Source organism: Trachurus trachurus (genome assembly GCF_905171665.1).
Source record: "Trachurus trachurus genome assembly, chromosome: 14".
NCBI lineage: Eukaryota > Metazoa > Chordata > Actinopteri > Carangiformes > Carangidae > Trachurus > Trachurus trachurus.
The window spans coordinates 1,989,886-2,015,042 of record NC_139903.1 but is presented as its reverse complement, the minus strand read 5'-3'; the positions used below and the strand labels follow the sequence as shown (position 1 = coordinate 2,015,042).

At 41.5% G+C, this 25,157-nt stretch overlaps 1 protein-coding gene across 1 annotated transcript; it reads right to left on the bottom strand.

The window, feature by feature from the left end:
* Positions 1-15,852: 15,852 nt before the first annotated feature.
* Positions 15,853-22,820, bottom strand: spry4 (sprouty homolog 4). The gene is made up of 3 exons (XM_083986452.1): positions 22,592-22,820; positions 18,362-19,139; positions 15,853-16,709 (listed from the first exon to the last, which is right to left on the bottom strand). Exons 2-3 carry the CDS (start codon positions 19,052-19,054, stop codon positions 16,062-16,064), a joined length of 1,341 nt encoding a protein of 446 aa, XP_083842578.1. The 5' UTR covers positions 19,055-19,139; positions 22,592-22,820; the 3' UTR covers positions 15,853-16,061.
* Between the last annotated feature and the right edge of the window lie 2,337 nt (positions 22,821-25,157).

The following is a 25,157-nucleotide window of genomic DNA, read 5'->3' as shown; positions in this document are numbered from 1 at the left end:
ATTACAAGCACAAAAAACTTGCTTTCAATGGCAGATTTTTCTACTTATTTCAAGTGAAAATTTGTTTGAAACAAGTGAAAATTATCTAAAAACAAGTTCATTTTTAGGTGATGAGTCTTATTTTAAGTAGAATGAGATTAGTTTTGACTAGAAATGAGACATTTTGACAAGAAATACGACAAATATTCTTGGAAAGATTTTGAGTTTTTGCAGTGAAAACCATAGATTTATCTAAAATGGGACCATTAACAAGTGGTAACGTAGATTCATCCACATTAATATGAGACTTTTTTATTGTCGCAGAATTTTTCGTTCTGCCGATGGAGAAACTCCTCATTGTCCCTTTAATAACAATAATGACGGAGGAGATGGAGACGAGCAGACCGCGGCCGCGACCACATTTTCACGTTTCTGCCTCAGTTGTTTGTAAATCTGCGTCCGCTGACAAGACGTGGAAACTGAAGTTGTGCACAAGCAGAAAGAAACTCCTTTAAGATTTGTTTGGAGAAGAGATGAAATTCAATTAATTAAAATACAGTTTGATTGGTTTAATTAGTTTGGTCTTTGCATGTGCTGACAGCCAGCCGGCCCATGAGGAGGTGGCTGCATGGCTGGATTTTATTTATTTTTTAAAGCTCTCACTGGTCTTTTACCATCTTATATTAACTCGCTAGTATCTTTTAATGCAGGTCCCCATCGCACACACTCAACAGACCGGCTCACACTGCAGGTTTCCTCTGTCAACACCGAACTTGGAAAGACCAGTTTCTTTTACTGTTGCACCTACAACCTGGAAGAATCTGCAAAATCATCTGAAACTTACCTCACTTTTACCAATAGGGCAATTTAAATCCATAACTACATCATATTTTACCTCTAACTGCTCCTGCTTTTTACTACACTTACGGTATGTATGTAAGTTATGCTTATGTATGTTTGTTATGTCTGAATATTTATGTATGTCTCAATTGTTTTGTCTTCTGTCTTCATATGTTCTGTGTTTCATCTCGGCTATATTGTAAATGAGGTTGCTCCTCAATATATCTCCGAGTTTAAATAAAGGTTATGAATGAATGAATGAATGAAGGAGGAGGAGGTGCAGGCCTGGTGGTGGTGGGGGGGGGGCTGCAGACTGGCAGTGCCTGGTGATAAGAGGCTGCGGCCCTGACGGCCTCTCTGAGGGGAAGCGATGCAGGACAGAAGCTCTTTGTCTGGTGGCATTACTTGGTGCCGTGCCAGTGGCCTCGCTGAATGAGACGGAGCGGTCGGTTGGCTCGTTGCTGCCCGGCTGGATGACTGGATGACTGGATGACTGGATGACTGGATGACTGGATGACTGGCTTCATGGCGGACGGACTGACTGACTGACTGACTGACTGACTGACCAACTGCACTGCAAAAACTCAAAATCTTTCCAAGAATATTTGTCTCATTTCTTGTCAAAATGTCTCATTTCTAGTCTAAACTAATCTCTTTCCACTTAAAATAAGACTCATCACCTAAAAATGAACTTGTTTTCAGATAATTTTCACTTGTTTCAAACACATTTTCAATTGAAATAAGTAGAAAAATCTGCCAGTGAAAGCAAGTTTTTTGTGCTTGTAGTAAGAAACTTGCTCCACTATCACATTTTCCTACTTATTCCAAGTGAAAATCTGCTTGAAAGAAGTAAAAAGTGTCTAAAAACAAGCTGCTTTTTTAATGTGATGAGTCTTATTCTAAGTAGAATGAGATTTGTTTTGACTAGAAATAAGACAAATATTCTTGGTAAGATTTTGAGTTTTTGCAGTGTGACTGACTGACTGGCTGGCTGGTCGGCCGGCAACTGCAGCACTAAAAAAACAAAAACGAAAAAAAAAAAGGTGGCTAATCTCTCTTTTCTCCTCGTTTGTCTTTCTCCTTCTTCCTCTCTTGCCTCCGTCGGCTCAAAGGAACAGTTAAGCCGTGAACTGGGTAATATTTTCTCCTGTGAAAAAAATCTGCCCTACAAAGGCAAAGTGCAGTATCTACATTTTTTCAACAATTTTTTTTTGGACCAATCAAAAGTGTAAAGGCATATTCTCTTCAATCTGGTAGAATTTGATATTGGTACTGCTAAAATTGCCAGAGTTATTGGGCTTTTTATTTTGCTGTCCATCCAAAAAAGCACTGTGAAACCAAAGCAAAGTGCAGTATGCTATCTGCCATAAAACGGTCAAAATTGGTCAGAAAGACAAACTACAAAATACATCTAATCAATATAGACTTGGTAGTTATTCATAATTTGATGCTTAAACCTGACAATGAAAAACACAACACAAAAAGCTGTTTTTCTCAGTTTGGCATTTTTACAGATAGGCTACTGCACTTTGCCTTTGTAGTGCAAAAAATGTGCTCCGTTTTTTTCTCTCTTTTCTTTTAGACGCTCTGGAAAATAAAAGTAGCCTTTTTGGAGTTTTTTTTTAAGAAGAATTTGTTTTTTTAATTTGATATTTGCAGCTCAAACACACAGAGGTTTTACTTTACTTTGACCATTTCATCAAACTTGAACTTTAAACCAAATGAGTTTCACCAGATCGTGAACCACCGCTCCTCCTTTGCTCCCTGTTCTCCTCCTCCTCCTCCTCTTCCTCCTCCTCCTCCTCCTCCTCCTCCTCTTCCTCCTTCTCCTCCTCCTCCTCCTCCTCCTCCTCCTCTGACTGTCCCAGCAGCTCCTCTCCTCTCCTGCCACTTCCTGAGTGTTGAAATGTGTGTTTTTCCTGCAGCTGAAGTCGTCCTGTCACACTTAGGTTCATTTTACTTTTGAATTCCACAGAGGAAAGAGAGGAGGGGAAAGGAGGAGGAGGAGGAGGAGGAGGAGGAGGGGGGTAGAGCAGGAGATACTGTATGTGTGTGTGTGTTTCTACATCTGTGTGTGTGTGTGTGTGTGTGTGTGTGTGTGTGTGTGTGGTGTGAGCTGATAGGATTTTGCAGTCTGCAGGTCTAAATGTCAGGGGTTCCATTTCCAGACAGCGTGCACTTGCCATTTCTGCCTCATATATGAGCAGAGATCCCAACGGACGGACGTTATGAACACAACCCAAACTAAACCATATGCACACACACACACACACACACACACACACACACACACACACACACACACACACACACACACACACACTGAAACACACGGTCCTTCTCATCACCCTGTTCTACAGTCACCTGCAGACACAGACACACACACACACACACACACACACACACACACACACACACACACACACACACACACACACACACACACACACACTGAAACACACGGTCCTTCTCATCACCCTGTTCTACAGTCACCTGCAGACACAGACACACACACACACACAGATGTCTCTAAAAGTAGACTTTATTTCAATCCAACTGTTTTTTGTCCTTTTTCAATTTGGAAGCTGTGAAAATAGAAAAATAGATCGAAAAGTAAAAAATAACAATGTCACGTAGAATAAATAAATAGCCTAATGATGAAGATGTGAGCAGATGAAAACACGTGATCCGTGTGGAGTGAAGCCTTCGTCAAATTAATGACGCAAGAATCATAAATCTACCATTTACCTTCATCAGTTAGCTATCTTTTGTTAGCGCTCTTTTAATTTTGTGCCTTTGAGCAGTTGAATTCCTCGCAAACTGGAGAATTAGCGCCTCCTACTGTTTATTTGAATGCAGCTAACTCCTGCACTGCAAAAACTCGAAATCTTTCCAAGAGTATTTGTCTAATTTCTTGTCAAAATGTCTCATTTCTAGTGAAAACGAATCTCTTTTCGCTTAAAATAAGACTCATCACCTAAAAATTAACTTGTTTTTAGATCATTTTCACTTGTTTCAAACTCATTTTCACTTGAAATAAGTAGAAAAATCAATTGCCAATGAAAGCAGGTTTTTTGTGTTTGTAATAAGAAAGAAAAACTTGCTTTCACTGGAAGATTTTTCTACTTATTTCAAGTGAAAATATCCTTAAAAAAAGTAAAAAGTGCAAGTGCAAGCAACTTTTTATTTGATGAGTCTTATTTTAAGTAAAATGAGATTTGTTTCGACTAGAAATAAGACAAATATTCTTGATGAGATTCTGAGTTTTTGCAGTGTAACTTCTGATATCAACATTATTTGCCTTTTCTTTTGTTAGTTTTGTAGAAGCTTAAGACTTGGCTTCGGGTTTATAAAGAAAATCTTTGTATTGTTGTCAAAGTGACTGAAAGAAAAGCTAATAGTGTTAGCATTAGCATGTAGCTCTGATGACAGATCAGTCGTAGCTTACAGACTCACGGTCGATCAGGTGACAACATGACGTCCAAAACGTCCAAAAGGGAAGTTGTGTAGACTTTTATATGACATGTTTATGTTTCCTCTGCGCCGTAGGAGCTGTAAAATACCAAACTGTCATGTCTGACGCTGACTGAAGGTCCCAGTTCGATCCTACGGTGGCCCCGAAGGCTCAACTCACTCAAACCTTTTAGAAAAACACACAAAGACACAAATGTGCTAAGAAACTCAGAAAACGGCTTCATCTGTTTGACAAAAACTCCCAACACAATAAGGAAGTGTTTCTGGAGGACACAATAAAGTGACAGACCAGGCTAAAGGCTAATGCTAATGCTAATGTGATCAATAACATGTGAATCATGTGATATTGACGTTGTAATAAACCAAACAAACTCAGCTTATTGTCAAACCCACTAACAGGAAGCTGTCGCACAACTTCTAGAGTCAAGAAGAAAAACAACTAAAGGCTCCAGACCGGTCCCACGCTTTATCGTGACCGGTCCTTCGCCGTTCTCTCTCCTCATTGGATAAAACTTGTAGGATACAAGAAAAGTTTTCTCCTCGGCTCAGAGCAGAGCAGAGTGACTGACAGACCCGTGTTTCGGTCCAAACACTCTATAGAAGTGATTGCTGTCGGAAGATAGAACTATTTAAGACTTATATTAACACAAAAATATCACTTACTTCTGCTTTAATTGTGACCGGTCCCTCTCTTTGAACTGGTCCGTCGCTGTATCGTGTCCCAGAGAAAGACTTTCTGTTGTTCTGTGTTTGTGTCAAACTGCTGAAGCTGTTTTCTGACTTTGTCCCCTCTTTGTGTCTTTGTGTGTTTTCCTTTGCTGCAGTGGTTTGACCCCTCAGGGCCACCATACGACCCTGACATCAGCAACAACAATTCACCATGGAAACACTCCCCCTCTGTTTTCTACTGTAGATGCACAAACACGTCACACGTTGTAGCCTATATTTACAAAAATCTATTTGCTGCAAACGACGAACTGTAAATCAAACAAATAAACAACAGGGAGAGAGTGTGTGTCTGAGTGTGTGTGTGTGTGTTAGTGGGGGGGTTGGGGTTGGGGGGAGGCTTAGTTGAGCGCTACACCAGATGTGAAAATGACTTTTGCAATATGTCATCTAAACAGCAAACTGCAGGGGATTTACTTGAGCTGACTTGATGCACATCAGCGCCGCAGCGCCAGAATCACAGCTCGCTTCTTGAAAATCTCAAACGGATTCAGGGAGATCGACCAGCTGAGGGGAAACATTATTCATTGCAGGAAACTGGCATGTGGCTTTTTTTTTGCTTTTTTTTTCTCCTCCTCCTCCTCCCCGCGGCCTCTGAGCATTAGTCTAACACATGTTACACTCAACGCAGCTTCACTTCACTTCACGCTGAAGCTGAAGAGTGGCAGCTCGTTGCTCCGGTCCAGTCGAGTCCTGATTCTGGTTTCAGCTCAGGACTGCAAAAACTCAAAATCTTTCCAAGAATATTTGTCTTATTTCTTGTCAAAATGTCTCATTTCTAGTCAAAACTAACCTCTTTCCACTTAAAATAAGACTCATCACCTAAAAATTTACTTGTTTTTAGATAATTTTCATTTGTTTCAAACTAATTTTCACTTGAAATAAGTCGAAAAATCTGCCAGTGAAAGCAAGTTTTTTGTGCTTGTAATAAGAAAGAAAAACTTGATCCACTATCAGATTTTTCTACTTATTCCAAGTGAAAATTTGCTTGAAAGAATTGAAAAGTGTCTAAAAACAAGATACTTTTAATGTGATGAGTCTTATTTTAAGTAGAATGAGATTTGTTTTGACTACATAGAAATGACATTTTAACTAGAAATAAGACAAATATTCTTGGTAAGATTTTGAGTTTTTGCAGTGCAGGACCCGTTTCATCTCATATGTAGTGACAGTGCAACACACACACAGACACACACACTGGTCACATGTGTGTGTGTGCTCTAACTGGATCAAAGTCCCATCCAGCCTGAGGGCCACTGACACACTTTCACTGAATGACCTTCCACCCTCATTACACATAAAAACACACATTTTGTCATCGTCCTGCTTTTGTTATTAACTTTTTAATTGATTGCATTGCGTTATCCCATCAACATTTCACATCTTTGTACACAGGTTATCAGATATATAGGCATAAACTAACAGTTAACATGAAGTAGAGTAAATTTTGCCTTATACACTGCAAAAACTCAAAATCCTACCAAGGGTATTTGTCTTATTTCTAGTCAAAATGTCATTTCTAGTCAAGACAAATCTCATTATATGTAAATCACATTAAAAGCAGCTTGTTTTTAAGACACTTTTTACTTCTTTCAAGCAGATTTTTACTTGAAATAAGTAGAAAAATCTGATAGTGAGGCAAGTTTTTCTTTCTTACTACCAGCACAAAAAACTTTTTTCTACTAATTTCAAGCGATGATTTGTTTGAAACAAGTGAAGTTATCTAAAAACAAGTACATCTTTATGTGATGAGTCTCATTTTAAACGGAAAGAGATTAGTTTTGACTAGAAATGAGACAGTTTGACAAGAAATATGACAAATATTCTCGGAAAGATTTTGAGTTTTTGCAGTGTATCACTCCTTTCTTGCATAGTCCTTGGTCTCCTGTTGGAGGGTCATGCAGAAAATAAACATATGAACAATGAACAATGTAAGTTTGTAGCGTGAAACCAAGGGGCTTTATGATGCACAGTGGCCTTATTGCACAAAATCAACCCATGTTTTCCCAGTAAATCTTAAATTGAAGTGAACTAGTCTAGCTGAGGAAGTCAGCTACCTCGACCCGATCCTCCGTTATCACCTGACCTTGTTATTCCCTGCTTCTCGTTTTCCAAGTCCATCACTTCAAATGGAAATGGAAGTTTCACTTTCTGAGCTCAGATTTTAACATTCGTCACTGCTGAACTTCTTTTTTGTTTGTTTGTTTCTCACAGGACAAGTAACAGTGTGACACCGTGACTGTGTCTGCATGTGTAGGAAATTACCAGCACAATAGAGAGCCTAAGCGGAAGCAGGAAGTAAGTAACGTCGCCATGGGACCTCAACTCTGAAAAACTATCCATGCAAGTGAACGGGACTGACAGTTTTATTTCGTGATCCGATTGAATTGTGCCATGAGAAAAAAATGTGACCTCTACCTGTTTAAAACATCACGTTTCATCCGGGAAAAAAAGCAGTTTATCGTAAAACGGCAACGGAAGAATGTATAGAAACACTTTGCCATAACAACAGCTGATGTATGCTTGTGTATGTGTGTGTGTGTGTGTGTGTGTGTGTGTGTGTGTGTGTGTGTGTGTGTGTGTGTGTCAGTGTGTATGTGGGTGTGTCGACCTTATTCTTATCATAGCGCACAATGATGCTGCAAATGAAGCAGAGCACAAACATCCAGCAGCCGTCGTCTGGTTTCCTCCGTGTTCCTGGTTCAACGCAGCACAAATCAGTATTTGTGTTTCACTGGTCTGGTCTGGTCTGGTCTGGTCTGGTCTGGTTTGGTTTGGTTCGGTCTGGTTTGGTCTGGTTTGGTCTGGTCTGGTCTGGTTTGGTTTGGTTCCTCTGTGTGGATTCATCCAGTCTGCTAATAAACGGTTTCTTCTCCTTCAGCTGTCTGTATCTGTGTCTGTGTCTGTGTCGAGGCGGCGAGGACTTCCTGTTCCTGTTCCTGTGTTGATGATATATATGTGACAATGTAGGTGTGGAGGAAGTCAAATGCAGGTGTGTGTGTGTGTCTCTCTCTGTGTGTGTGTGTGTGTGTGTGTGCTGTCCCAGGTGGGTGCTGACAGACCGGCAGGTAAACAAGCAGGTTGGTCTGTGATCTCACCTGTTGGAGCAGAAACAGCAGACAGAGCAGACCAACTCTGCCGTTTCCAACATGGCGGCCGGGTCACAAACCATCTTGTAGGAGCCAATATTACGTTAAAGAAAGTTGAGAGTTTTACTGTAGATTACAGCGTGTTTTATATTAGTTTGGGGATTCTGCAACGAGAAATAAAACAACGAAACTACGACCTGCACTGCAAAAACTCAAAATCTTACCAAGAATATTTGTCTTATTTCTAGTCAAAATGTCATTTCTAGTCAAAACAAATCTAATTCTACTTAAAATAAGACTCATCACATTAAAAAGTAGCTTGTTTTTAGACACTTTTTTTTTTACTTCTTTCAAGCATATTTTCACTTGGAATAAGTAGAAAAATCTTCTTACTTATCACAAGCACAAAAAACTTGCTTTCACGGGCAGATTTTTCTACTTATTTCAATTGAAAATGATCTAAAAACAAGTTAATTTTTAGGTGATGAGTCTTATTTTAAGTGGAAAGAGATTAGTTTTGACTAAAATTGAGACATTTTGACAAGGAAGAAGACAAATATTCTTGGAAAGATTTTGAGTTTTTGCAGTGTGGACCATCACGACTCCACTTCTACTTTATGCACATTGGGTCCATCTGACGGATGCAGCCGGCTCCCGAAACTTCAACGTTCAAACTATCAAACTAGGCCGTGTTGATCAAATATGAATCAAGATTATGTTACTGCACTACACTACACATTTCCCGCCTTGAAAATGTTTTCAGAAACATACTTTAGTGTGTTGTTAAACTGTAAAATTAGATCGTTTGTGACCCAGCCGCCATGTTGGAAACGGCAGAGCGAGAATATTTGTCTTATTTCTTGTCAAAATGTCTCATTTCTGGTCAAAACTAAACTCTTTCCACATAATAAGACTCATCACCTAAAAATGTACTTATTTTTTAGATAATTTTCACTTGTTTCGAACAAATTTTCACTTGAAATAGTAGAAGTAGAAAAATCTGCCAGTGAAAACAATTTTTTTTGTGCTTGTAGGTAAGAAAGAAAAACTTGCTCCACTATCAGATTATTTCAAGTGAAAATCTGCTTGAAAGAAGTAAAAAGTGTCTAAAAACAAGCTGCTTTTTAATGTGACGAGTCTTATTTTAAGTAGAATGAGATTAGTTTTGACTAGAAATAAGACAAATATTCTTGGAAAGATTTTGAGTTTTTGCAGTGACGACGCTGCTGGAAACGCCAGCTCAGCTCTTCTCCTTCTTCTGTTCTTCTGTTCTTCCCCTCTTTTCTTTTTCTTTTTCTTCATGTTCTTCTCTTCTACATTTGTTTCTCTCTCTTTCTTTCTTTCTCTCTTTCTCTTTCTGTCTTTCCTCTCCCAGGTGCAAGAAGGGGGAGGGCCGAACGCCTCGGGGCAACAGCAGCAGCAGCAGCAGCAGCAGCACAGGTGGGCTGGGGGGTGGGGGGTGACGACAGTGTGTGTGTGTGTGTGTGTGTGTGTGTGTGTGTGTGTGTGTGTGTGTGTGTGTGTGTGTGTGTGTGTGTGTGTGTGTGTGTGTGTGTGTGTGTGTGTGTGTGTGTGTGTGTGTGTGTGTGTTGTGACAGGAAGGTTGTGTGCTCCAGCTTCATAAGGAGGTGCTTTGGAGAGAAAGGAATGTTACACATCCAGATTATAACAGACCACCCCTATAAACTAAGAGGAAGTCAGTTAAACACACACAACACAACACACAACACACACAAACACACAGCACTCTTGATATGAAGCAACCATCTCTTTCTCTTTCTGGTCTCATGTTTCACTCGCTGGTCTATGAATTATTTCCTGTCACTTGTGTCGTGTTTTTCTTTAAAGGTTTAAGGTCGAGCTGCTTAATTTGGCCTGTTTGGGTTTTTCCTTTTTTTTTTTTAAGAGCTCCATGTTTTCACACACAGGAAGGAGGAGGGGAGGGGGAGGGGGAGGGGAGGGGCTCAGGAAGTTGAGGTGTTGACGTGAAATAACTGGAGCCTGGAAACTTTTTTTTTTTTTTTTTTTTACAGAATGACAAACAATTAGATCAATTAGCGTCTGGTAAATAAAGTATAATCACAAAATAGATGCAGAGAAGCTAAACGTGTGTATAAGAGACCACTCCCAAAATGATCAGTTTCTCTGGTTTTTACACTGCAAAAACTCAACATCTTACCAAGAATATTTGTCTTATTTCCAGTCAAAACAAATCTCATTCTACTTAAAATAAGACTCATCGCATAAAAAGTAGCTTGTTTTTAGACACTTTTTACTTCTTTCAAGCAGATTTTCACTTGAAATAAGTAGAAAAATCTGATAGTGGAGCAAGTTTTTCTTTCTTATTACAAGCACAAAAATAAAAATGTACTTATTTCAAGTGAAAATTTGTTTGAAACAAGTGAAAATGATATAAAAACAAGTTCATTTTTAGGTGATGAGTCTTATTTTAAGTGGAAAGAGATTTGTTTTGACTAGAAATGAGACATTTTGACAAGAAATAAGACAAATATTCTTGGAAAGATTTGGAGTTTTTGCAGTGTACTATTTATGTAGGTATGTGTTTGAGTAAAATTAAATTAAATTTCTTTTTGTTTTATTCTATCAACTACCAAACAATCAAAATATTGTCATTTAGAGCTTTTATTGGCTGAAAATGACTAAACTAGTCAAAATAACAAAAAATATCAAGTCTTTTCAGACCTTGAATAATAATAATAATGCAAAGAAAACATGTTCATATTTATTCCTAAACAACACAGTAAGTATATTTTAACTCGGGAAGAGTTTATCAATCATTTTTTGTGGGATAATGTCAATGTTTAATCCCAGCAGTGGTTTTTATAATCTTCCTATAAAACCAGATGTGGTTCAGGTGATGACCTCATCAGAGTCTCATTAAGTAGAAGGAGTTGTGTTTGTGTTAAAAAGAAAAGAAAAGAATGACTGTCGTACATGTAGAGATGCTTTTAAAGCAGAAGTAAGTGATATATTTGTGTTAATATAAGTCTTAAATAGTTCTATCTTTCCCGACAGCAATCACTTACATAGAGTGTTTGGACCGAAACACGGGTCTGTCAGTCCCTCTGCTCTGCTCTGAGCCCAGGAGAAAACTTTTCTCGTATCCTACAAGTTTTATCCAATGAGGAGAGAGAACGGCATAAAGGGGCGGTCCTCTCTGTGTGCAGCCAAGGGATGCGCCTGAATGTGGTGACGTAGGGACGAGGACCAATAGATCCATGACGAGGGCGGGGGCTGCTAACTCCGTCGGCTGACAAGACGTTATGGTGCGTTCAAGGCAACTCGTAACTCGTGTTTTTCCGACCTGTGAAGTCGTACCAGTTTGATCTGGTACGAGTTCACGGGTCAGAAGTTACGAGTGGCCGTTATAGTGACTTTCACAGGTAAAACAGGTCGGAGAAACACGAGTGGGTTGCCTGGAACGCTACAAAAGTCGTAAGTCGTGACTTGAAGCTGTAATTTACGGTTTCAAAAGCCTGCCTGGAACGCAGCATTAGCCAAAACGACCGGATCGCTTACTACTGCTTTAAGAAACATTTGTGAAAGTGGTCTCTTATTTTTTTCCAGAGCTGTATATGTATATATATATATATATATATATATATATATATATATATATCTGTGTGTGTGTGTGTGTGTGTGTGTGTGTGTGTGTTGAAGAAGTAAAGACACAACAAGCGCAGTATATTTAACAATATATATTTCCATTGTCAATGTACATTCCGTTTCGACATAAGCTTTCTTCACAAACAAAAAAAGTTGGCATCTAAATAAATACTATATAAAATAGAACTTCAAAATAAATATATCTATAAAGGGAACCTTTTATATGAGAGATTTTTTTTCCTTTTTGTTATATCTAAAACAAAAAAAAACAAAAAAAACAAAACAAAAAATAAAATAAAAAGCACAGATCTTGTTTCCCCCCCAACATTGACATTTGCAATAAAGGCAATAAAGGAGTGGATTATAGCATCACCCACCCAGCTGTATGAGACTTGATCCGCTCGTGTTTCGGGGGGTTTGAAAATAATTATTATAATAAAAATAAATTCTGTGACACGTTCAGGGTGAGGGAGGGGGGAGAGGAAGGGAGGGGGGGTGAGTGTGTAAAAATCACAGCATTGTAGCAAAGGGAGGAGAAGATTAAGGAAACGACAGGTTTTTAAGTTGTGGAGTTGTCGTGTGAAAGTAGATAAAGCTAAAACGTGAAGTTGTACAGAAAAAGAAAGGCAACGACTGCAGAAAGAAGAAGAAGAGGTCCACTGGTTTAAAAAAGATGGCACTGACTGAAGAAAGAGAGAGAAAGAGAGAGAGAAAGAGAAGAGGAGGAAGGAAAGAAAACAGCGAGAAAGAGAGAAAAAGAGAGAGACAGACTTGTCTTTCTCTCTGTCTCTCTGTGGTATGACAAGTTTATGCACAGCAGCTGTGTTTGTCAATCAAGGCCAGGGGTGTTTGTTGGACAATTTCTCAGGGAGGGAGGGAGGGAGGGAAGAAGAGAGAGAAAGAGAGAGAGAGCTGAGACACTGAGCAGTAACAGCAGGAAATGGGCTGATCCGGATCGGGGCAGATTGTGTTCCCTGTGCGGATTCAATGAGTCCACAGTCTTCAGGACTCGGAGAGGAACCGGGGGAATTAGCTTTAGCCTCTCGACTGCTAATGAGCCGTGGCTAGCATAAACAGCAGGAGGTTTCTTCTTGTTTTTTTTTAAACTTTTCTTTTTTGTTTTTTTATTGCCGGGCACACTTTTCTAAATCAAGTGCTCAATAGTGATCAAAAGTCCTGTCGTTTTTAAGACCCCCGACCCTCCTTCCCTCCTTCCTGTCATCCTTCCTTCCCTAAACCTAAACCGTCCTCACAACCTCGAAAACATCCGAACATCTTTACCCTCAAAATATATATCTAATATATTCTCTATATATTTTTTTGTACTGAATTGTAGTTATTATAATGTTGTACCATGCAATCTTTCGAGGGCATTTAAAAGTCTCTTCTAAAGAACACAATTGTTGTGAAACTATTTACAGCAAATAACATTTCACCTGCATAGCTCCTATTACTAAATATATTGTCAAAACATTTGTGATTTTTTGAACCCACCGACAGTCACACAATCATTCTCAGTTTTGGCACCTTTCTGTCCGACTGGATTGCTAGGTTTGGAAAATATTGCCTCATACATTCAAGACTAAAAGGACAGTGTGTGTGAAAGTGTGTGTGTTTCCTCTTTTTTTTGTGCAAAAGACAAATACAAGGTGAGAGCAAAGTTTGGTGGAAGTTAAGGGTCCGAAGTGTTTCTGTGTGTTTCTGTGTGTTAGATTGAGCAACGAAGACACTAAAAGCCTTGATGCCGAACCAGAAAAAAAGGCCATCGTCTGTTTATATTAAAGGGCGGCGTGCACCTTTAAAGAAGCTTCCTTTGGCAGAGTCCCACTACGTCGTATACGTCGTCATGCAAGAGCCACATAAAAATAGACTTTAACAATAAAAAAAGGGGGTCGACCATGTGACTGACTAACGCAGCGATGCAGCATAATGAGTTAATGAAGACACTGTGTGTGTGTGTGTGTGTGTGTGAAGGAGGAGGTGTGTGTGTGTGTGTGTGTGTGTGGGGCTAAATGTAGTGCACGCCAATGTAATGTGAGCTAGCTGAGCCGAGGTGGTTAACACTGTGCTTTAGTACTTCCTTTAAGGGGTTTGCGTCTTCCTAAAAAAAGGTTGTGCAAGTGGCAGGTTTTTGATTGACAGGATACAAACACAACCACAACGACTTAGCTCCTCCCCCTCTATCTCTATCTCTATCTCTATCTCTATCTCTATCTCCTCCTGCAGAAACATTATTATTGGATTTCTTTCTAACCCTTTTTTGAGTTTTTAAATTATTCACGATTGCCTTTTGGCCCCTAAAATGTTTCTTTGCTGTTTTCTTTTTTGTGTTTTGTAAGTGCACTGCAAAAAAACTCAAAATCTTTCCAAGAATATTTGTCTTATTTCTTATCAAAATGTCATTTCTAGTCAAAACTAATCTCTTTCCACTTAAAATAAGACTCACAACCTAAAAAATGAACTTGTTTTTAGATAATTTACATTTGTTTCAAATGTATTTTCACTTGAAATAAGTAGAAAAATCTGCCAGTGAAAGCAAAAACCTGCTCCACTATCAGATTTTTCTACTTAGGCTATTCCAAGTGAAAATCTGCTTGAAAGAACTAAAACGTGTCTAAAAACAAGCTACTTTTTTTAACGTGATGAGTCTTATTTTAAGTAGAATGAGATTTGTTTTGACTAGAAATGACATTTTGACTAGAAATAAGAAAAATATTCTTGGTAAGAGTTTGAGTTTTTGCAGTGTTGTGTGCAAAGAGGAAGCAGTTCAGACACTGACATGCTCCTATTGGCCGAGATCTAGAGAGAGGATCCACTGTTAAAGGTCCCTGAGAAGGTTGGGTGTACTTGTTTCTGTTTTGTTTTTTTTAGTTTAGTTTAGTTTTTTTTGTTTTTCTTTTGAACACGTTTCTCGACTACGACACATCGACTTCTATAGCACGGCGGGGAACCATTACACTACTAGAGCATGCAGGTCATGACATGCATTTACCTCTGAGCTGATTGGTTGGTGAGAGTCTGGGGGCTTCACACACACACATAGGCCACACCCCCCCCCTCCAAAAAACAAACAAACAGGAAACACACTCTAAAGTGATTATCATTGGGTGAGAATTGTGGGAAATTACTATTATTTTTAAAGATTTCAAACGTTTTTGTTTCTTTTTTTTTTTACAGGTTAGCGATACCAAGCTAGCATAGCATCCTCCAGGTATACGAGGAGAGAAATGGCTAAACTAATAAGAGACGGTGGTGGGTGGGGGGGGCTGTGCTTTTTGGGGGTGGGGGTTGTACAGATATTGATCTCCATATTATCACTTAATAATCTACGTCTTTTCGTTTTCTTTTTTCTCTCTCGCCAAAGGATCAGAAACCAGCATCTGGTTAGTTACCGTTACCCCAAAAAAAAAAAAAAAAAAAAAAAATTAGCTGAGAAATAACAGAGCAGCAGAGAGGAACAACGACTTTGTGCCTTGGGCCGTCAACACAAGCACCGACCAGTCCCACAATCTAGTGTCTTCTTCTTCGTCTTCTTGTGTCTCTCTCACTAAAACCAAAACAAACAAACGAACAAAAAAACAGAAAAAACCCAAACGAACCAGAGGAAACGGCCTGTTAGCTTCTCCTACGAGCCGACTCCTCTCCGATCGGACCCGATTTTGTTCGTTCACCACCCGATCAAACCAAACGTCATCGGACGGTCGGAAAAAAGCCATTTTTAAGTACCTTTTGTTTTACATAAGTCATCTTCCAGCAGATTAATGGGGTAGTTTAAGGGGTTGCACTGCAAAAAACTCAAAATCTTACCAAGAATATTTATCTTATTTCTAGTCAAAACAAATCCAATTCTAGGCTGCTTAGAATTAGACTCATCACATTACTGTAAAAAGTAGCTTGTTTTTAGACACGTTTTACTTCTTTCAAGCAGATTTTCACTTGAAATAAGTAGAAAAATCTGATAGTGGAGCAAGTTTCTTATTACAAGCACAAAAAAGTCTTTCAACTTTCACTGGCAGATTTTTCTACTTATTTCAACTGAAAATTTGTTTGAAACAAGTGAAAATGATCTGAAAACAAGTAAATTTTTTAGGTGATGAGTCTTATTTTAAGTGGAAAGAGATTAGTTTTGACTAGAAATGAGACATTTTGACAAGAAATAAGACAATAAGATGTTCTTGGAAAGATTTTGAGTTTTTTTTGCAGTGTGGTGTTGTTGGATTGTCCTTTTCCACAGAGAGCGAGCAAGTTACTACTGTGTGGTCCTCCTGTCCATTCAGTTTCTGTTTGTTTGTTTGTTTTCCTAGCGAGGCCAGTGTTGGTCCAGTATCATGACCCTTGCTGCTGCTGCTGCTGCTTCTCTAGAGTCCCAACTTTCGCCTCCACGCCACCGCCGTTTTTACACACGGGGGCGCCACCGCCAACGCCACCGCCAATGACGCCATTGCCGATCTGCGAGTTCTTGCAGCGGCACCCGGGCCGACTGACGTTGTCGTAGCACTTCTGTCCCAGCTTGGCGAGGCCGGTGGCGGGCAGGTAGCAGACGAGGCACGGCAGCACCAGGGAGAGCGCGGCCATGAAGGACCAGCGCGCGCAGCAGTTGGCCCGCGAGCAGGAGCACGGCTTGTCGGCGCACGAGCCCTCGTCGTCCTCGTCGTCCTCGGCGCAGTGGTAGAAGACGCCTCGGACCAGGCACATGCACGTGGCGGCGTCCACCAGGCTGCGCGCCGAGCACAGGCACTCCTGGTTGCAGACCCAGCAGGACGGCAGCGTCCGCGGCAGCGTGCACTCCGTACAGCGGCACTTCCCGCAGCGCTCGCACAGCAGCAGGTGCTTCTTCTCCGCCGGCGAGGACGGGATCACCGACGCTACCGACGCCACCAGCGCCCCCTGCTGGTGCAGCTGGCCGCCGCTGGAGCAAACGCCTCCTCCTGCAGCCGGCGACGTCTTAGTAGCAGCAGACTTGAGGTCCAGAGACTTGGAGGAAGAGGAGGAGGAAGCAGAGGAAGAGGAAGTTAGGACCTTTACTTTATTTGTTTATTTAGACGGGACAGTGCATATTGAAGGGATACACCAACATTTTTTTTTTCGTGTCTTGCCTCACTCCCGAGTCCATGACCAGCAGATAGACACCATCCTTTCGACTGTGCGTGCAGTAACAAGGGAGATAGAGCCGTATCGCCCGTAATTAGCTTAGCTCAAACGCTGGAAGTGTATAGGTATTGTTAGCCTGCCTCCACCTAAAGTCGCTAATTAGCTTAGCTCAAACACTGGAAGTGTATAGGTATTGTTAGCCTGCCTCCACCTAAAGTCGCTAATTAGCTTAGCTCAAACACTGGAAGTGTATAGGTAGTGTTAGCCTGCCTCCTACCTAAAGTCGCTAATTAGCTTAGCTCAAACACTGGAAGTGTATGGGTAGTGTTAGCCTGCCTCCACCTAAAGTCGCTAATTAGCTTAGCTCAAACACTGGAAGTGTATGGGTAGTGTTAGCCTGCCTCCTACCCGAGCTGAAATCAGCAGTCAGAAGCTGATTTCATTTTAGCTCTAAACTCTGTAACTATATCACTTTATCAACATTTCAAACATGTTTAGGTGAGAAAGTAGCCGTTTAGATCAGCAGTGTGTCGTTAATTTGTCTAAATACCAGCTGTTTACAATTTTGTTCGGACGAATTTGGCGCTACTCAAGCTAGCCGTTGTGACCAACGCACTTCCGGTTACTTTCACAAAATAAAACACCAGTTGCCCTTTACATACAGAAAACCATGACGATAGAATTTGTGCTTTTACTTTGAAATAGGAAGCTAACCTACCCTCGATGTAGCTAGCTTGAACCAAAATAAACCGTCTTTGCTTGAACCCTCCGTTTTGACCGATCTCGTCCCGTTAGCGGCATTTGACCGCTCAAGATGCCTTACCGGAGAGTTTTGTCAGCTCTGAGACGAAGATCGGCCCGCCGGTTTCCCTTTAGAGTTGCTGAAGAGTTTCTCTGATGACTTTAGGTGGAGGCAGGCTAACACTACCCATACACTTCCAGTGTTTGAGCTAAGCTAATTAGCGACTTTAGGTGGAGGCAGGCTAACACTACCCATACACTTCCAGTGTTTGAGCTAAGCTAATTAGTGACTTTAGGTAGGAGGCAGGCTAACACTACCTATACACTTCCAGCGTTTGAGCTAAGCTAATTAGCGACTTTAGGTGGAGGCAGGCTAACACTACCCATACACTTCCAGTGTTTGAGCTAAGCTAATTAGCGACTTTAGGTAGGAGGCAGGCTAACACTACCTATACACTTCCAGTGTTTGAGCTAAGCTAATTAGCGAATTTAGGTGGAGGCAGGCTAACACTACCCATACACTTCCAGTGTTTGAGCTAAGCTAATTAGCGACTTTAGGTAGGAGGCAGGCTAACACTACCTATACACTTCCAGTGTTTGAGCTAAGCTAATTACGGGCGATGCGGCTCTATCTCCCTTGTTACTGCACGCACAGTGGAAAGGATGGTGTCTATCTGCTGGTCATGGACTCGGGAGTGAGGCAAGACACAGGAAAAAAAAAGTTGGCGTATCCCAGGTGCTAAAAGTCGGACACTCTCTAATAATAATAATAACAACGGGCACTACTAGCTCACCTTAGATTCAGAGGAAGTGAAGCAGGAGGAGCCAGGAGGAGGAGTCCGGGTGTTGACGACGGTGCTGTTGTTGTTGCTGCTGCAGAAGACGGGGGAGGGGCCGTTGTTGCCATGGTGATGGTGCTGATGCTGATGCTGATGCTGATGGTGGTGGTGGAGGTGATGGTGATGGTGATGCAGGTTGTCCACGGTCGGCGTGGGAGCGGCGTGGTCCAGCAGCCTCTGGTCGGACGAGGTGCTGCTGCTGCTGCTGATGGAGCTGGGCCGGCCGCTGAACGAGATCCACGGATGAGTGGTGCTGTCCGACTGCTGCTGCTGCTGCTGCTGCTGCTGCTGCTGCTGGTTCTGGTGGTTGTGGTGGTGGTTGTGGTTGCCCCCCAGGAAGAAGGCCTCCTGGCTCTGCCCCTGGTTCTGCCCCAGCCATGTGATCCTCCGGCTCATCGCAGCAGCTGACGACGTCTTGTGGTTGCTAGGCGGCGGCTGCTGCGAGACGACGGCCGGGCTGTCGATGTAGTCGTTCTCCACATGCGAGGACTTGATCTGGTCGATGGGGTAGATGATGGTGAGTTGCTGCTGTTGGTGCTGCTGCAGGCGGCTGTAGGGCACTCGGCTGTCCAGCGGTGGTGGTGGTGGTGGTGGGGAGATGAGGGAAGAGGACACGCCGGGGATGTGGTGAGGAACCCTGGACTCCATGTGTGTGTGTGTGTGTGTGTGTGTGTGTGGGCTGGTTGGCCTCGCACGGCTTCACTCTTAAAGCAGCATTTATTTAGCAAAAAGACTGCAATGACAAGAAAACAAAAGACAGAAACAGTTAGTATAGGCTACGACCGGTTCACTGCTATAGGGGTGGGAGAAAAAATCGATTCACATAAATATCGCGATATCTTTGCAATGTGCATTTGTTCGCCTTTTTTACATACAGAGAGTACAGGTTTTGAAAAGGGTTTAAGTTCACTTTATAATGGAGTATGTTAAAGCAGAAGTAAGCGGAATATTTGTGTTAATATAAGTCTTAAATAGTTGTATCTTCCGACAGCAATCACTTCTATAGAGTGTTTGGTCTGAAACACGGGTCTGTCAGTCACTCTGCTCTGCTGTAAGCCGAGGAGAAAACTTTCCTTGTATCCTACAACCTTTATCCAATGAGGAGAGAGAACGGCATAAAGGGGCAGTCCTCTCTGTGTGTGCAGCCAAGGGATGCGCGTGAATGTGGTGACGTAGGGACGAGGGCGGGGACTGCTAACTCCATCGGCTGACAGGAAGTTAGCCAAAACCACCGGATCGCTTACTTCTGCTTTAATATATAGGCTCCTACAGTATTTGTGTGCAGATAAATGTTAAAAATGCAGACTAAAAATCGAGAGAATTGGCAATATCATAGACTCGCAATTTAAATCGAATCGCCATCCCAAAAAAATCGTGGAAGAATCGAATCGGGAGAAAAGCATATCGTCCCTTAGCCCTGTTCACTGCCTCTCTGGAACCTCCACCGTTTCTCACAGGAAGGAAAAGTAGATCAAGAAACGAGGCCGAGAAAATGAAACAGACTGAACAGAGCAGAGCAGAGCGGAGCGTGAGGACAGGTCAAACCTCAGCATCACCGCTGCTGCTGCTTCATCCACTGAAACTACACTGCAAAAACTCAAAATCTCTTGTCAAAATGTCTCATTTCTAGTCAAAACTAAACTCTTTTCACTTAAAATAAGACTCGTCGCCTAAAAATGAACTTGTTTTTAGATCATTTTCATTTGTTTCAAGCATATTTTCACTTAAAATACGTAAAAAGAAATCTGCCAGTGAAAGCAAGTTTTTTGTGCTTGCTCCCCTATCAGAATAACCAGAATTCTACTTACTTCAAGTGAAAATATGCTTGAAAGAAGTAAAAAGTGTCTAAAAACAAGCTACTTTTTATGTGATGAGCCTTATTTTTAAGTATAATGAGATTTCTTTTGACTAGAAATGACATTTTGACTAGAAATAATACAAATATTCTTGGAAAGATGTTGAGTTTTTACAGTTTACGACTGAGACTCTTCTATCAGACTGTGATCGATCATATTATATCAACAACTACCACATATTAACAACCACTTTACTACAGACAAGATCCTTATTTAATCTATAACACCAAAGTGTTGCAGCCTCCTTCTCTTTCCCTGCAGCTCTACGTCTCTGGATGCAGCAGAGCTCCTAAACTAAAACGATCTTGATTTTTTTTTTTTTTAGTTTGAATACCAACAGGGTTTCAAACCTCCTCCTTTCTAACTTTGACATTAGAACAATAGAAGTTGGGCTCTCTCCTCGCCTCCCCTCCAAAAGAGCAGGGAGCACCGAGAGAGCGGGGCTTGCATGCAAAAGACTTGAAGATGCAAAACAAGGCAGAGCAAAAGAGAGGAGAAGGGGAAAGGGAACTTCAACAAAGACAAAATGACAAAAAAAACGCAAGAACAGGAGAAATAAATCATCAGATTGTAAATTTTGCTTTTCTGAATCAACAAAGAGAGGGATCTTGAAATTTTGTGAATGAAAGTGATTCTGATTGTGAGAAGTGAAGTGCAGCTTTTTGTGAATGAAGCTGCTGCTGCTGCTGCTGCTGCTGCTGCTGCTCTGGGTGGTGGAGCATGAATCAGTTTCTCTCCAGTCATGATGATGAGGATGAGGATGAGGATGATGAGTCTGAATGAAAAAACGGCTTCATCCATTTTTATCAATGGGCGCTCGGGCCATTCAAGCTTTTTATTTCACATAAAAACAAGAATGGAGAAAAAAGAAAAGAGGAGGAGGAGGATAAAGAGACAGAGAGAGAGAGAGAGAGAGAGGGAGAGAGAGGAGACAAACGGCGCAGCCCAGCAGACATTTCCACTGACCCATATCTGCAGGCTTCAGTTACCTTCCTGCCAAATCCAGACTGGAGCTATTCACACAACCGGATGCGATGTGTTTGGACCTTTTTACACAAGAGGTAACATGAAGTTTCCTAATAAAAGACCTAAAAAATAAAAAAAATAATTTAAAAAACAACCTTGTCGTGATGATTTTAACGCTGTCACTGCACATGAAGCTGTTTATTGATATCGACTGTTTAAATTAATGATATCTGATTTTTTTTTTGTTCTTTCACATTTGCAGCCGCCTGGTTGAGAAACCTGTTGCGACATCGCTGGCACCGACACGATCGAGCGTCAAATCCAGACCATAATGAGCTGCTGCTCCAAGTCGGAACTGTGTGTGCGTGTGCGTGTGTGTGCGTGTGCTTGTGCGTGTGCGCGAGCGCGTCCCTCCCTTCAATATGTGAATGAACTGAGTCATAAAAAACGAGGCGGCCGCTCGGTGCGTTTCTATAGGAGGAACCGTGACCACGTAGTCTGTCTCTCCCTCTCTCATCTGTAGATTAACCTGAGTGTGTGTGTGTGTGTGTGTGTGTGTGAGAGAGAGAGAGAGAGAGCTCCACGGTGCAGATGGTGAATCTCTCACCGTGTGTCACCACCGAAGTGCGTAGTTTGATGCGTAAAGCTGGATGAAGAGAATAAAGACTAAACTCTGCTGTTTTAATACCAATAATAATAAAAATCCTAATAATGTTTAAAAAATAAAAAATAGTGGAGGGGAGTTAATTACAAAAACACCTGACACACACACACACACACACACACACACTGAGCTCCATGGCGTGACAAGCAGGCGGCCGCTGCTGCAGAGCGAGACACGCAACCCGGGGCTCGAACATGTTGTCGAGGCTCGGAGCTTCAGATTCACACTGTAACCATGACACTCTGCTGCTTTTTATTTATTGTATCAATATATATATATATATGTATAAATATATGAAGCTCAAGCGACTGAGACTCGATAGACTCGATACCAGCAACAGAATATAAAAAAAGGGGGAAAGGAAAGGGAAAAGCTGCTGCGTTTGGAACAAGTTGTGCTTTAATAAAACACGACAGCGGCTCCTCAACCTGCTTCTGGTCCCGAATCAGCGGTTAAATATTGACTCAGTGTGCAAACAACACGGCGCCGAAGGAAGAAGCAGCTTGTTGCAAAATAGAATTTGCAGGAACGTTTTCTCTTTTTTCTCTCTCTCTGTCGTGGATCGAGAGCGGAGCGGAGCGGAGGATCGAGGCTCGGTGCAGACACACACACATAGACACACAGACACACACACACACACACTAGACAAACTTAACCAACAGCGAAGGAGCAGAAAACAGCAGCTGGTTGGTCACTTACTGTGTTTCTCAGGATAAAACTCTCATCTCTTCGTTGCGCACCACGTTTATATATCCTATAGTGAAGCTCCAGAGAGAAACGCTGCTGCTGCTGCTGCTGCTGCTGAGTTCACTGACAAGTCCAAATGTCGGAGGAAAAAAAAAAATATATATCGTGAGCAAAGGAGCGAGAGAATCTCTTGCTTCCTTCCTCCGGCTCTTAATCTCCACTCGCTGGTGCGTAAAAGGCGACTGCGGTTGTGGACGCAGAGCTTTTGGGTCTGATGTTGCAACCACCGAGGGGGAGGGAAGTGAGTTTTTATGAATGGGAGGGTAGAAGAGGAGAGGAACTGCGCAGATGCCTCGGCTTTTTTTTCTCTCTCTCCCTCTCCCTCTCTCTCTTTTTTGTGAATGGGAGGGCAGAGCGAGCGGCTCGTTGAGGGCTGAAATGCGGAGGTTACATTTTTATGAATGGGGAGGACTCGGAATGGCACATTGCATTGCGCAGGCGCGATGCCGAGATTTTTATGAATGGGAAGAAATGGCGAATGAGGCGTGTGTGTGTGTGAGAAGGAGAGAGAGAGAGAAGGAGAAAAGAGGAGGAAGAGGGGGGAATGAGGAGGTGGGGGCTTTTATTGGTCACAAGGGCAATGTCAGGCCTGATTTACATAAAGAGTCTGCTGCTTTATTTTAGCTCCGGTAATTTATTTATCTATGCAGCAGCAGCAGCAGCTCGAGTCTCTTCTTCCTCTTCTTCCTCCTCTTCCTCCTCTTGCTGAACGGAGGAAGAGGAGGAGGAGACGTGATGATGATGATGATGAGGTTGTGTAATAAAGGAGAGAGAGAGCGAGTGGGTTAAATCTGCAGCGAGTGGAAGCTGGAGGATGTGATATCACATCATCATCGCTCTGATTGGGAAGAATGACGGAGATGCGTTCAAGGCCCGTCGGTTAGAATGAAACCAGTCTAACACAACGAATCAAGTCCAGCAGGAACTATAAGAATAAAATAATGGTTGTAATGATGATAATAATAATAATAATAATAATAATAATAATAATAAAAAACAGTAGTCTAGAGGTTTATTTCTCTTTGCAGTGTGTGTGTATGTGTGTGTGTTGAGGCCTCCTCAGGATAAATAAAAACACTTCCGGTTCCATCTAAAAGCCGTTTTTATTGCGAACAACAAGGACGTGCCCTTCTTCCTTCCTCTGCAACAATGTGAAGTATGACTACAGCTTCTATGGCAGCAGGGTAAAAAAAAAAAAAAAACACACACACACACAGAGGAGGAGGAGAAGGAGAGGGGGGTTAGGAGGGGGTAGGGGGGGTTAGTGGGGGGGTTATAACGCCTCCTCTGAAGCGCGGAGCAGCATGAGGGCAGCGGGATTCACAAAGGGACAGGATGTTGTTGATTTGTACCGAAACCACACGGAGGAAATGAGTGTGAATTTCCTTTTCTCCCCCTGACATCCCAGTGTGTGTGTGTGTGTGTGTGTGTGTGTTGCCCCTCCCACCCCCCCCCCCCCCCCTCGGCTTGGGGGCTTTTTAACCAGTCAAAGGTTAACAGTTGCCCCATTATCCGCTTGCACACGTCCCTATGGCAACCACCTCCAAATTAAGGATTACTGATTATAGACAGAGAGGAGAGTTTATTCATTCATTTATTCATTCATTCATTCATTTAGCCCTGATCTCAGATCTGTAGTCGATAATCAACTGATCACCAGCTGAGGTCCTGATCAATAACAAAATGGCGTCTGAAAAATACAAAATAAAATAAAATAAAACACTGACAGTTGATTTTTTTTATTCTATAACCTCCTCATGCCCCATTAACACAATAATACTTTTATATATCATATATCAGAGATTTAAAATGTGTCTTTGCTGCTCTTTTGAACACAATTAGATCAATAATCAATACTGTATTTATTCTATAGCTTATACCTTTATCTTTATTTCTGCAACAGACACACAACACATACAATAAAAGATAATAAAGCTTAAAAAATACATATTTGATATCAAATATTGAAATGATTAAAGAGACAACTGTACCTGTATTACATTAACATAACAACAGAATAAAACAATAAATCATTCATATAAAGTGAGTAAAGTGGTTCAGATTACAGATTATGACCTGAAACTTTAACATGGTTCATATAAAATAATTAAAAATACATTTGAATAATGAAGTAACTGTAACTTTTTAACCCTTTAAACTACTTCTACAAGATGACTCATCAATACAATAATAAAAACCTTTTTTGCTTTTATTTTGTTTAAGTGAAGCTGTGAAGTTGTGTTACAGTCGACCTGCACGTACAACAATGAGAGCTTTCTTATCAGATGTGTAAAAACCTATAACAACATGTCAGCCGCTCTCTCATCACACACACACACACACACACACACACACACACACACACACACACACACACACACACACACACACACACACACACACACACACACTGGGAGGTTTCTGTCTGCAGCTGCGTGTCCTGCAGGCTGAAGAAGAGGCTTGTTGCTTGTTGAGTTGAAGATTTCTGCTCGGTGTGATCATCCAGGCAGACATGCAC

Excerpts from the sequence above, each read along its gene's own strand:
- spry4 (XM_083986452.1), bottom strand. The coding sequence starts at position 19,054 with ATGGAGTCCAGGGTTCCTCACCACATCCCCGGCGTGTCCTCTTCCCTC. Across the intron at positions 16,710-18,361 it reads TCACTTCCTCTGAATCTAAG|TCTCTGGACCTCAAGTCTGC; the intron begins GTGAGCTAGTAG and ends TCTTCCTCCAAG.